At 43.0% G+C, this 14,620-nt stretch overlaps 1 protein-coding gene across 4 annotated transcripts in view; it reads right to left on the bottom strand.

Moving 5' to 3' along the window:
- PRKAG2 (protein kinase AMP-activated non-catalytic subunit gamma 2) overlaps nucleotides 1–14,620 on the bottom strand; it is a 235,475-nt gene that overhangs the window by 136,330 nt on the left and 84,525 nt on the right. For 3 of the 4 annotated variants that reach the window (XM_054057436.1, XM_054057438.1, XM_054057437.1), the window contains exon 3: nucleotides 11,471–11,750. In XM_054057436.1, coding sequence (XP_053913411.1) covers nucleotides 11,471–11,750 — 280 coding nt within the window. Of the gene's footprint in view, nucleotides 1–11,392; nucleotides 11,751–14,620 lie in introns of those variants that run through there. The other variant, XM_054057442.1, reaches the window with a different exon arrangement.

The following is a 14,620-nucleotide window of genomic DNA, read 5'->3' as shown; positions in this document are numbered from 1 at the left end:
CTGTGAACGCCAGTGAATCTACAAGATGTCAGATGGGCGATAATCCTCATTACTTACTATTTATGTTTTTAAGGAGGGAACGGTCATAATTAGGCTTTTATCAACGAGAATGCCTTTGATTGTATCGGAAGTAAGGGCTTTCCTCTGGCTTTGAAGGACAAAACCCAACACTAAAACTTAGATCCCCATGCAGGAAACCACTCCTTATTGCTCACCACCTTCACAGGGCTGACTAGCAAATATCACTGAAATCAGCCAAAGTATTTCCTTTTTTTTCTTCTATTTTTCTTTTATTGTTAAGAGAGGTTCTTTTTTTTCTTTTTTTTTCTTTTTTTTTTTTTTTTTTTACTCTCAGCTGGCTTACTTGTCCCAGCAAGGATTTGTTCTGTTAACTTCAGGCACCCAAGTCTTGAAATTGTTCCATGTGTTCAGAGCCCAGTGTTCAAATCTTTCCCTGTGTCACGCTGAGAAAATCAGATGTAGTAAATTAGATGTGTTTAAATATACCTAATACAACAGAATTTGATCTTTGCATGGGCAGAAGCCACATTTTAATTAGCTTCACTGGATGGAGCAATACTTTTGTCTAAAAAATGAAAAAAAAATCAGCTAACGGCTCATCCAGATGTTCACACTGATTAATTTTTGGGGTTTGCTCGTTTGAACAGACCTAGACCAGTGCTGCAGTTTAGGGATCTGAACAGGCTGGACTGCTGGGCCGAGACCAATGGGATGAGGTTTAACAAGACCAAATGCCGGGTCCTGCACTTGGGGCACAACAACCCTATGCAGCGCTACAGACTGGGGGAAGAATGGCTGGAGAGCTGCACAGAAGAGAAGGACCTGGGGGTGCTGGTTGACAGCCGACTGAACATGAGCCAGCAGTGTGCCCAGGTGGCCAAGAAGGCCAATGGCATCTTGGCTTGTATCAGAAATGGGGTCACCAGCAGGTCCAGGGAGGTTATTCTCCCTCTGTACTCGGCACTGGTGAGACCGCACCTCGAATACTGTGTTCAGTTCTGGGTCCCTCACCACAAGAAGGATGTTGAGGCTCTGGAGCGTGTCCAGAGAAGAGCAACAAAGCTGGTGAGGGGGCTGGAGAACAAGTCTTATGAGGAGCGGCTGAGAGAGCTGGGGTTGTTTAGCCTTGAGAAGAGGAGGCTGAGGGGAGACCTTATTACTCTCTACAACTACCTGAAAGGAGGTTGTGGAGAGGAGGGAGCTGGCCTCTTCTCCCAAGTGACAGGGGACAGGACTAGAGGGAATGGCCTGAAGCTCCGTCAGGGGAGGTTCAGGTTGGATATCAGAAAAAAATTCTTCACAGTAAGAGTCATTGGGTACTGGAACAGGCTGCCCAGGGAGGTGGTCGAGTCGCCTTCCCTGGAGGTGTTTAAGGAACGGGTGGATGAAGTGCTTAGGGACATGGTTTAGGGAGTGTTAGGAACGGTTGGACTCGATGATCCAATGGGTCCTTTCCAACCTTGTGATTCTGTGATTCTGTGCATTGCAATCAAGCACTGCTGCTGAGGACTCCTATGCCAAACCCCTATTTTTGTTTTCTGGCTTCGCGTTTCAGCGCTGTTTGTGCTTCTTGTCTTTCAGAAATCCTTCAAGGTGGGGTGGCTGCCATGCACCTACCATGGCCAACCCTCCTCTAGCAAACGTGAAGGAGGCAGGCATTCAATATAGATGCTAAGCACAAACAGCCAGACACTATCTGCCACTTGTAGCTGCTCTTGTTTCAGCATTAGTTAATCTGCAATTCTTTCACCTCCTCTCCAGAAAGTCTTGACTGTTGTAGAGTTTAGATCTGGATTTTTTTATTTTGCATGAATGAAAAAAAGTTTTGGCCTCCAGCTGCTCGATGCTAAGGGGGGGGCACATCAGCCTGGGAAAGAAATCAGAGCAGCCGCATAACTGCAAACAGCATCATCCTGTTGGACTTACAGCTCAGGTTGCCAAGTGCAATTCACTCACCATTGAACAGATCCGTGGAAAGACTACGAACATGAAGAGATATGGAAACCTCATACTGAGGTTAAGCAAACAAATCTGACACCAAACCTTCTGCCCTGCTCAGGCAGGTGATGAAGCAGACACATTCACAGTGACCCTGAAACAAAACGCTCAGGATTGCCAAATAACGGCGTTGATTGAAGAACACGTGATTAACAGCTAATCTTCACATGCCTTTGCCAGCAGAAATTAATTGTGTGAGGGTCTGTGTACTTGTCAATTCAATTAAATGTCTGTCTTGATATTGAGGGCCATATCCTGAACAAAAGGCAATGGCAAACTATCCCAGGACGAGGAGAGGAGAAGTTGGTTTCCTAAACAACTGCTGAAATTATCGTTACGCGTGTTGGAGGGAGGGATGCTTTTAGCCCTTGCTGTTTGAATGGATTTTGGAGCAAAAAAAAAAAAAAAGAAGAAAGCATAATGAAAGGTCCTTAGCATCCTACTCAAAACTTAAACCAATGCACCTCCAGGCAGGCAAGGCAATCCCAGCCTCTCCTTACAGCAAGAAGGAGCAGCAGGATGCCCACAGGAGGGCACCTAAGTCTTACAGTCGTAAAGGAGCTCCCAGGGAGATGCAGTTTGGGCTCTCACAATGCAGCACTGTCTCACGTAACTACCTACACGCACTTGTCACAACAGTCCCTGTGTCACACACCTATGTGGGGATTTCAAAGCTGCTCTTACATTTTAGGCTCTGGAAGCCATAAGCAGCAGGAGGTGCTGTAAAAAGCAAGCTACAAAGAAACCCTGTTACAAACTGCCACAGTTGCCTACCAATAAAATGTGCTTATAGGAATCCCAAGGCAAGCTTCAAAATAATTTAACTAAGAAATTAAGGTGTTTTGATGGTTGGTCATCAGAGATGCAAGTATTTGTTTTGCATGTGAAGTACACACAGCTCATTTTTTTTTCCATAATCTAAGATAATAACTTTTTAAAGGTGGAGAAGAGTCTTCGAACACTGGGTGAACTGTGACAGAAAAGGGCGTAGCAGAAAGCCCCCAGGAAAAAAAAATTCCTTCTTTAAAAAAACCCAAACAAAATAAAAAAAAAAAAATCCACAACCCATTTTTTTCTTTTAGAACTGAAATAAGGAAGATCCTATTTTGATTTCATTAAACACTTAATGCCCCAGGCTGGAACCAGCCACCGCTGGGGGTGACAGTCTATTGATCCATCCTAGAGATCCCAGGCACAGGGCACAGGGATCTTTGTAAGCTCAGTGCTGGGTCAGTGGTTTTAGAATTGTCATAAATCACTTAGTTCATGACCTTTAGACCAGAAAATGGACCAAAGAGAAACAGCCTGAGGACAATACCAGTTATGAATTAGTGTTCCTAGTGTACAGGTGACTCTACAGGCTACAACCTTCCCTTCAGAAAGGTCACTATTCAAGATGTTATTCTCAAAATTACAATCCCTACTACATTTTTACTCATCACTGCTTCATTCTGTACCCATCATGAATTCTTGTCTTCCTGCTCCATCCTTAGCACTTTAATTTATAGAGCATTCACACACACCCACTTAGCAGCACAAATGCTTTCATGTGCTGGCTGGCAAAGCACACACAGGGGCTTCCAAGCATTTTACAACTCCCACCCTGCAAATCCAAAACCAGTGCAAACTTTGGGGAGCATGGACCTCCAGCTAAGGCGCGTGAGTGTGCTTGTGACTAGTAAAATGCTTCTATGAACCCGAATTGCATCCTCTGCGAGGTGTCATCCCTTATTACATACTACGCTGTACCAGGGAAGCTTGTCAGAAGTTTTGCTGAATTATCAAAGCACCTGCAGTAATAATTACCGTCTCCTGATATGCATATTTTCCCATTAAGGATATATTATTCAAACCAATTTCTCTAAAGGTTCTGATGGTTGAGAACCATTCATAGCTCAATGTCCAAAAATTAGACCCAAGACATTTTCTGACATGAATAGAAGACCTTGTCTGTCCTCTTTTTACTTTAAACTAAGAACACACCTCCTAGCCTCTTCTAACTACTGATAATTTTAAGCACAATAAAATCCAAATTAATTTAAGTCAAATATTTGAGTCACTGGGCTAGAAAATCCTAAACCAATTAATTTTGAAAAGTGACAACTTTATTCTCCTTGACTTTGGCAAAAGAAACATTAGCGGATCGTTATATTCGAAGAGATCTTCTGTGCTTTTCCACATTCCTTTCCCTTCCAATTCCTGATCCACCAAGCAGTCCACCCGTCAAATCCATATCTCTCCAATTTAGAGAGAAGGATGTTGTGGGGAACCATGTCAAAGGCCTTGCAGAAGTCCATACAGATGACATCTACAGTTCTTCCCTTGTCCACTGATGTAGCTACTTCATCATAGAAAGCCACTAGGTTGGTTAGGCAAGACTTGCCCTTGAAGAAGCCATGCTAGCTGTCTGAAAAATCCTTCTAGCCAGAAGGAGTGGTAAAGAATAAAACAGAATACTGGATATATTCCACCTATGCAGATAGCAGTGAACATGGGAAACTGAGGTGAAAAGGGAAGCACATTTAAAGATCTCTCCAAATAAACTATGACCAATCACCAGAGGCACATTTTAACCAGAAAAATCTGCTGTTGGTGACAGCAGATGTCAGTAACTGGCAGGAAAAATGGTGCTGAACATGGCTGGTCTTAGGCCATGCATAGCTGTGTGTGGCATCAGCTCAGCTGCAACTGTGCTGACACATGTTGTCTGCAAAATGTCATTTTTCTACAAGACCAAAATGAACAGTGTCAGTCCCTCTTTCTGCCTCTGTGAGCAAAGCAAGCTTGAAAAATCAGGATTGCATGTTTTTGCACAGCAGTACCGGAAAATAAGGCAAGACAATTGGCTCTGCTCCTTTCCTAGGTTTTATGAGATGACAGTGGCAGACCCTGCACCACCCTCCCAAGGTGAACATGGACCAAGTAGCCCCATCTTTCCCCAAACTGCTCCTCCGATCCTGCAGAGGGAGGGTGGTCACAGCCAGAAATCGAAGCTGACCCACAGCCTTTTCCTCTGGTATCCCACCTTCCTGCCCATACAGAAGGCAGAGGAACTGTGAACGCAGATGAAAAACTGAAGATTGAAGTGGCCTCAGCTATCTGGTATCCTAATGAAGCTTATAATTGATGTTTCTTTACGGTTGTGGTCTGAAGTCTGGGAGGGTCCTAGACTATAGGATGAATTTATCAATTTAGCAAAGAAAAATCCAAGTATAGACTCCAGCAGCTGGCACGAGAGAAGACATCCCATCACATGGCACCAAGTGTCACTGGAAAGCATTTCTACAGAGTAACAGTGGGAAATATGAGCACACAAAACATGAAATGCCTGTGCCCAGCTGCTGACCCTCCACAACAGCCTGTCTCACACTAAATCCCACTTGACTGCAAGTTGTTACCCAAGTGTCATGAACATAGAGGAAAATCTTGGGGAGAAATGAATTTCAGTTTAAAGCTTGAAAAAAAGCTTTAGCACAGATCAGCCACAGTCAGGAGGCCTCCAAGGGAGCAGAGCTGAATGTGACACAGTGGAACCCTGCAGGGTTTTCCCCATTTCTCCTCAGAAGTATTGCAAATGAAAGCTTCTTGCTCCATCTATGGGTAAAAGCTAGTACAGTCATAAGCTTTTATAGAGGGCGTAGTCTAACCACAAGATGTTCTCCAATAAAATAAATTATTAGAATGAACAAAATACATGAAAAGCTTTCTGTATTGCACCTCACAGTCTTCTGAAAAAAAAATATAATTTGATCCTTTATTATTGGAGCATCAGGAGCCGTCCTTATGGATCATTTTAGACACCACAGTTAACAGTATTGAATTTCAGGAGGACAAAAATTACTAAGAGTAGGCAGAAAATTAAAAATTCACATAGAAAAACATTTCCTTCCTCAGATATAGTGCAAATTCACTGTGATTCAAATCTGGCCCCAGCTTCAAGGCGTTTGAAAGCTGCCTAATTTTTGACGCAAAGTTTTGTAAACAACCTTTAATTCTGAGCTAAATTTATCTTTAGATCCCATCCACCACAACCCAAAGCTTTAGGTCAATTGAAACCTTTTAATTGATTTCCTTTGCTGTTAAAACTGGCAGCACCATCAATGTGTCATGAGTGTTGCTGTTAATTGAACTGATGTTTTTGGAAGAGGAAACAGGATTGGAAAATGCCCTGCTATCCTTCAAACAAGGCATTCGGCACCATGGAAAAACCTACATTTTAACAACATTAATTTCATACAACCATCTACTTTTAACAAAATATTCAGAGTACTAGATTTTAGCCTGCCTGTGGGGATAACTCTCTACTTTCCACTCAGTAAAACGAAGCTTTCCTCACTTACTTGTATATGTATTGGCTTTGAAAGGAGAGCTCATGCAACACCATGGAACAGTGCAATCCGAATTGCGTTTTCCTGCAGCGCAGATCACCCTCCCATGTCTACTTTGGATCACCACAGTTTCCTTTACTGAGAGTTAGAGTGACCTTATTGCTCTCTACAACTACCTGAAAGGAGGTTGTGGAAAGGAGGGAGATGGCCTCTTCTCCCAAGTGACACGGGATAGGACAAGGGGGAATGGCCTCAAGCTCTGCCAGGGGAGGTTCAGGCTGGATATCAGAAAAGAATTTTTCACAGAAAGGGTCATTGGGCACTGGCAGAGGCTGCCAGGAAGGTGGTGGAGTTACCATCCCCGGAGGTATTTAAAAGACAGGTGGATGAGATGCTCAGGGGCATGGTTTAGTGGTTGATAGGAATGGTTGGACTTGATGATCCTGGAGGTCTTTTCCAATCTAGTGATTCTGTTTCTTTCTCTTAGCATTATACCTGCTCATGCAAACTGGCACACAAGAGAAATGCACTCCCATCGCAGCCCAGACTCAATAACATCCCAGAGCATCAGGTTCCATCAGCTGTTCCTCATGAGAGCAGTTCATGCAGTTTTGAGAAAACCTAAGACAAACTGAGAAGCAGATCCTCAACGCTAATTTTCAAGTCACTCTTCACAGTGCCTCAAACTTCAGCTTGCACTTCTTCACACAGCCTTTGCTTCTGTTGTCCCTGAAAAACATCTAGGAAATTAGTGTCTGCTCTGTAGAAGCCTCCTGATAGCCACAGGTCACTCCAATTTACTCATTTTTTTTTTTTTTATCTAGTCATCAACAAATACTGAAAATGTAATTGCTCAATGATCCACAGCTGCTCATGTGCCTATGCTGATGGGTAAAACCTGGTTGTGAGCTCCACATCTCATAAAGCCAAGCCTCTGCTTGCAGAAAGCCCCTGGCTTTGGGAGGTGTAGTATGGGCAGCACTGGGTGGAACTGTATCTACCAAGCTTCACGGTGTGGGGAGGTACTGTTGGCAAGTCACCTGCATCACCTCAAAGGCAAGCTTAACTCATCCCAAATCCATATTCAGTTTTCAACTACTGGTCTAACAGTGCGGCGTAAAGAAATTCTCATATAAAAAGATACTGAAAAGATGAGAATTAAATTTCAAAGCACCTGTACAGAAATCCAAAAGGTGAAGAGCTGCCTCGGACTCCTCCTTGGTAAACTTCCCGAACCGAAGGGCCAAGCACACACTTCATCCAGAAAAGGTCTCTACAGAGCCTCTGCCAGGAGTGGCCTGAGCTGAATTTGTTGCATTTTCAAAGGTGGAATGCTGGATATGAAGCCCCAAGCAGCAGTCTACTGTTTCAAAGCTGTACTTACAAAATACCTGAAGTGGCTGGCAGCCAAGTATAGGTTGTGGGATGGTATTTTTCCTTTCAAGGCAAATCTTTTGTCAGATCAGAGCCATGGGGATATGACCAGACGCTGAACTGGGGTCACAAAAGGGAAAAGACACAAAGATACATTTTTGGCTATCGCTAAAACAAGAAAAACAATATTAAAGATGAGCAAAAGCTTTAAACTCCTAGCCTTAAGTGGAAAATGTCTTAAGCCACATGTTTGCAAATCGCCTTCTGTTTTAATATCATCCTACCCTATCCAATAACGTTCTTCCTAGGCTGCATACATTCAAAGGCAAAATAGCTTAGCTGGGAAAAGAACAACTACACGGGAAAGAAAGCGCTGTGAATACCGCACATAGTCTTTAAAATGAAAACAAGCTAAGAAGAAATTGCTTCCAAGAAAAACAAGGAATATGCGGAGTAACAGGTTAGTCTGTGTTTTCAACAATGCGTGGGAGGAGGAAGTGGAGGGAAGACGGAGTATGTTATTTAAAACAAAGACAGCATATACTTCCCCCACATACTGTTCCATGACGATAGCGGAAGGAGTGTAGCATGGACTTGTTCAGATAAAGTAGGGTATAAAAAACCCCCCAAAGTCTGTGAACTTTTGCCTGGTGTTTTCTTTTTAATTGCAGATTGCCTGAACAAAGCGCTGATTTGCTATAAAACCGAAAGGAAGGTTCCAGTTGCAGAGTTTCACAGAACAGAAGAGGCTGGGAGAGACTTCTGGAGGTCCCTGGTCCAACCCCTACTCAAAGAAGGGCTTCAACTTTAAATTGGGGTGCTCAGAGCCTGAGCTCAGCGCAGTCGAATAATTAAAATCTACAAGGGCAGCAATTTCACAGTCCCTCTTAACCTCTGCTCTGATGCTGTATGAGGCCAATCAAGAACATTTTTCATGCATCTTCCTGGAGTTTCCCTCAAAGCCTCCTGCCTTTTTGCTGAGCATCCCTGAGATGCCCAGCACTGCCTTCTCCGTAACTCCATTAAGCAACTGAAAATAGGAGAATGTCTTCTCCTCCTTCTTCTTCCCACTAGACCACATGCCCCAGCCCCTGACCAATATGGTGGTCCTTCGCTGGACCAGTACAACCCTCTCTCTCTTGTACTGGGCCCAGCACTGCATATATGACTTACCAGCGCTGAGCAGAAAGGGAGCATTACCTCTGTCAACCTCCTGGCAACGCTCCTCCCAGGGCAGCCCAGCATACAGTTTATTTGTATGTTAACAGCTTTAACCCAGCACCAGTGGCCAATCAGCTGTTAAGGGAGGCACAGCAAGTCCACCTGATTCCAATGCACTCATGGCTTCAAGAAGTGATAAAGCCACCTAGGTCCCATTTGCTTTTAACAAAGGTATCCCAAGCTGCTTGAGCAAATGGGATTTTAATCAGGTAGGCTGTGACAATTTTGAGCAGTGAGGCACTAATGTGCCTTCAGAAACGTGGAACCATGTGCTGTCTTAGCTCTTCTCAGAGCTCTTGAGCACAGCATCTGTGCGAAGGTCTGAGATATATCAAGTGAGGAGTCTCTGAGAAGTCTTGTTGATCAGGAAATGCTGTTCAAGCCACAGAGACTTTGTTTGGAGTGGGACATAACCAATGAACTTAGTGTTTTGTAATATATAAGGTCATTCTCTATATGCAGAGTAGCAGAATGCAAAGGTTTTGCTTGTGGAAAACTACATAGTACAACAGGAAAGCTAATCCATGCATTTCCTGAAGTCCTGAAAAGGTTTTGTTAAATAAAAATCAATAAAAATTAATTAACTATAGCAAACCTTTGGCGTATAATTCATTACTGACCACTGTTTAGCACATTCTGAACAAACTCAACTATAACATGGTACAGAAGAGTATGTATTTGCATTAATCCCTCTGTAGAAAGCTAAACAATGCAGAAGAAAGGCTGTGTTTCACAAAAAGCTGCAGAATGGGAAGAGTTATCAATTTAAACATCAATTTTAATTATCACACCCTTTGCAAGAAGTTGTCCCTCCTGCCTGAAAAACAAAAGACCATGAACACCCAAGCCCAGTGCAACTCCTGCAACCTTCTCTGGAGCAGCAGGGTCATGGGTATCTTCTGTTAGCTCAAAAATAGCACGGCCTTGTTCCAAGCCTGTTCCTACGACAGTGATGTGACCTTATCGAAAGGATTTTGCTGACTACTGGAAGGTTCCTTTATTTAATATCCTGCAGTACCTAGCTAGGACTTAAATAGTGCTATTTGCTTGGATAACTTGCTTAAAATGTCACCAGATGGCTTTGCTATGCAGTGTATATTGCTGTTATTCACACAGCCTCAAGCCTTTCTCTGCATACTCAACTGAGGAGCATATTGCCTATGCAATATATAAACCTATGTGGAACAGCAAAAAGAACTTAAATGGACTTAAGTTATTGTAAGGCTTGAAAAAGAAGGGAGCATAAAAAGCATATTTGAACTTCAAGTAGAGAAGAACAAATGCCCTTGAATAGAAATGATGCTTGGAGTCTGGCAGTCCTTCAGAAATGCTGACTCTCCTACTTTTCAGTCTCCTTAAAGTGTTTTAGAGAGCCAAGAACTGGAAAAGATGCCGTTTCAATTAAGGTGCAGCAGAACTTCTGATAAACATAAAGGAAAATTCTATATGGGTTTGTATAGGTGTGTTCTTGTGCACAAATGCCACTATGAAATTAATTATTTTGATTAAAACTAATGATTTCAAAGGAAATTCTGATGAAGAAAAACCAGAAGGTGCTTATATACTATTAAAAGTCAATGAAAGCTATCAGTATGTGGCAGGACACATAGAGCCAAACGGATATGTGAAACACTAATTCTGTACCCACGTTGTCACAGAAGACTTGACAACAATTTATCACCGAGTTCTTTCTTCTGTTCACAGAAGGAAATTTTGCTGTGGTATGACAATCCAGCACTCCCAGTGGCAAGATACTATTCCTCTCTTTCCCCTGAAACTGATCCCTTCTGACAGCCTCAAACCCTTTGGGTAGACCAGGTTTGTTTATTCAGGAAAAACGTTTTAAAACCGAAGCTTTTTCTCAGTCATGCTCATTTCTGAGTCGTAATGGTGTGCTAGCCCATGGGCTGATGAAAAGGTAAAATTCATGCCTGATATAAAGCAGATAAGTGCTCTGAACCATGGAGATCTACAGTGCCTTTCATATTTCGGCAGAGGAGCTCGAACGCTCTCTTAACAGTCATTTGACTGGAAATACATATCATTTACTTTTATTTAATAAAGGTCTCTCTCCCCTTCTACAATATGGCAAAGAAATATTAATTTTAAAAAAAACAGATTAAATTCTCCATGGAGTCTACAAAAGCAAGTCTTCCTTAGCTCTCAAGATGATGTTCTTTCTGTGCCACCTCTACCACTCCCACCATGAACATCTCCAGCTGTTCTCCAGCCCGGTGCTGATGTCCAACGAACATCAGTGAAAACACCCAGAAAAAGTGGACACAGGATTCCTAAGCAAAGCTTTGAAACCCGATGCCCCTCCTCAGCCCTGTGTAGGCGTCCATGGCCCTGCAAAGGTCATACCCTAATGGCTAGCATGTCAGAAACCCAAAACACATGGTCAGCAAAAGAGATAACAAACAATTAGCACATGCCTCATCTGCACTTACTTCACTACCGCAGGTAAAGAATGGGCCAAGCCCAGAGGTACCGTGTATCTTCCTGAAATAACATGAGCAATTTCTTACTTTTTCTTGATCTGGAGAAAAACTTGATGCCCCCAGGAGAGGTAGACGGGTTAGAATTGGGGGAGGACTCTTTGGAGGAGGACCTGAAGATCCCACTGAAGCTCATTCGGCGTGGGGAGCGTGGGGGAGACTCCTGGTAGGGGAAGGGGAACACTGTTTTGGGTGAGCCGGGGCTATGTTTGGACCTCACAGGGGCAGAAACAGGGCTGGAAGGTCGGTTCTGGAGCCCTTTTGAGAAAAGGCCTTTTGAAGGGCTGCTGCCAGAATAGCTGTCTTCCACCTGAGGAGGAGAGAAGAAGGAAGAAAAAAAGAAAAATCACCATTAATTGAGTTCAGCTTGGGCCATAGGATCTCTGAGCTTGTCTTAACACAGTCAACTCCTGTTTATGCAAGTGGTGGATTAGCCAGACATCAGCTTCACCAGCACCTGCCTGCACTGACACGTAGATGCATGCGAGCCACCTCTCTGGGCTCTACACTGCCCCTTGCTCTTACAGACACCCTGAATGTCACAAAATTTCAACACGTATGTATACATTTTATTATTACACATTTAATGCAGGATTTTCTTTACTGCTTTTATTTGCCACACATCCGTCTTCCTCTCCCAGACAACTGAAAGATGACTGGCAATGAATTTAAGGTTATGAATGATCGTCAATAAGGAAACACAATGCCCCAAGGTCTTCTTCCCGAATTTAGGTGCTCATCTATAGTACTTAAATCTCTATTTCACAATGCGACACGGCACAGTGCATAAGTTCCCAAGTGCCTGATATGTCTCTATGATACTGGCCACAGCCACAACCGTGGGATTGCAATTCCAGTCCCATAAATGGAGGAACCACTGCTCTACTCTGTGTGGGCTTGTCTAGTGAGGGGGGATAAAAATCCAGAAAAACAAGCAATAAAAGGTAAGAAAGATAAAATTCTCCTCACATACAATGAATAGAAGCTGACCCCAAACCTCTGTGGGATTTGCCTGTGCCAAGGCTATATGTAGAGCTAATTTCCTTCTGGACGTATAAAGTCCTTCTGTGGGTTGAGGCTGCTTTTTCAGCTGGGGCTATTTCTCATGAATGAAGGGAATGTGTAAGCAAAGGCCACGGTGTACGTGCCCATGGATATGGTGTGCTGCTGAGTTTCAAGTCCTTTGCATGCCTGCTCCTCTGTTCCTAATAATGCAGCATAAACCAGGAGGTATGGAGCAGACAGCAACTTCTACCTGTGAGGGTGCCACCCGATGCGCGTCAGTCTAGTTAGGCATGGACATTATTATCACCAAAGGGGTCATTGTAGGGAAAATCAGCATCTTTTACAAGGATGACTTAGATTAAAGACATGAAAGAAGGCCTCACAGGTTCATACACCCTCCTTCGGATCAGTGAAGGGCTTGTGTGAATCCAGCTAAAAATGGCCAGCTGAGTTAAAATATATGTGCAGTTAATTCCCTTTCCAAAACAATGTTTAACCACATCTCCAAAACACTTGTAGAAATATGTGCGAGCAGCACAACGGCCAAATAGCTGCTTTCTCCGTAACACAGGATCCCACTCCTCAAAACCATTGATGTCACCTTCATATGCACTTTGTACTGGGTTCTCTTTCCACCTGAGATGGGACAGAGATGGAATGGGTCCTGTTCTGTGGGAATTGCAGAAGGGCCTGCAGAGAGCATGATCCCTCATCTGGGTAGGTTTCTAAGCTAAAAGGCAAGTGGTACTTGGTCTCAGAGGAGGACACAAATAGCGTGGCTTACTAGGAGGGGCATGGACATGTGTCAACACAGCCCTGGTCAGCTGATGAATTCTGCTTTGTGCTACTCTGTGCAGCACAGAGATGTCTGGGAAGAGAAAACACCCTTTTACACCTGCACATTTATTTTTGGCAGCATGGAATAAAATACATAAAGAAATATACCTGCCCTTTTGCAAATGAATTAGGGGAGCAGTTGCCCTCAAAAGGGCTTTTTTTGAAAAGATTAATCAATTCTAACTGAAGTCACAGGTATGAAAAGCAACAACAGACTCTGGGCACTACCCATAAAGCAAGAAAAAAAGTAGTGTTTCGTGCTTAATGCGATGGCCTGAGCCCCAGATTTGCCTCCCAGCTCTGTCATGGATTTTGTGTGCATGTAAACTCATTTCACATTACACATCTATTCTGCCATGAGGACCATATCTACTTTATTCCCACTCTAAGTCCTCTGGCACATGGACCACCTCCTGGTGAGTATTTCTCAAGAATAATAGGGCACAATCCCTTGACTGAGACCTGGAATAACAACCACACTGTAAGTTAATCAATAAACAAAGAGCACTTTCGTCATGGGTAAGTAGTCCCAGAGTGGTAGCTTTTTCATAAAAGCTAACTAACGTTACTAAAATATTATCTGTAAATCATCTGAGACTCATACATTGTTCTCTTCACAACTACGTAATCCAGGAAACAAACAAGTAGTGCAACAGCACCTCCTTTTGCATTGCAATTTAAAGAGGTCTATTGTCAGATCCACTGCCTGCAATTCAGGAGTGAGATTATATTCAAGTTCTTTTTAATCATAATACAAATCTGCCACTACTACTGTAATTTAGGACTGTTTCAAGGATGTAATTTCACCATAATTTTTCCTAAAGTGACAAGCCATGACATTTGTAGAGCTAAGAGAAGGACATCATCCTGGTACTACTCTTAATATTTCATGTTATCTTTTCTGCGTTATAATGACACACTGATAGGAGACACTTCTAAAAGCCTGTGGTATCCTCATGCACTAAACCAATTCAAGAATTGTAAAATGACAAGCAACAATTTGTCAAATAACATCAACATTCCCTTGTACGAAGAAGTCAGAAACAAAGCAAATTGTTCTCTAACTCCAAGCAGAAGCAGCAGGATATTTTTATTTATTGCAATCACAACCAGTTGCTTTCTCTCCATCGTGTCAGGCAGATGAATTAGTTAATTATTGGAGCACCAGGGGCATGCTGTTAAATACACATATGTCTGCTACTAAATTAAAGGAAATTACTACATTGAATTCTTCCCCAGCTGCTTCACATGTTAATTATGCACAGGTTACACCCACCAAAGTGGATAAATACCTGTGATTTTATTTGAGGAAATATAACAGGATTGCTTCCTTAGAAC

The sequence above is a fragment of the Cuculus canorus genome, chromosome 2 (assembly GCF_017976375.1).
Source record: "Cuculus canorus isolate bCucCan1 chromosome 2, bCucCan1.pri, whole genome shotgun sequence".
NCBI lineage: Eukaryota > Metazoa > Chordata > Aves > Cuculiformes > Cuculidae > Cuculus > Cuculus canorus.
Note: the sequence above shows the minus strand (reverse complement) of the source record. Positions and strands in the feature narration are given on the sequence as shown.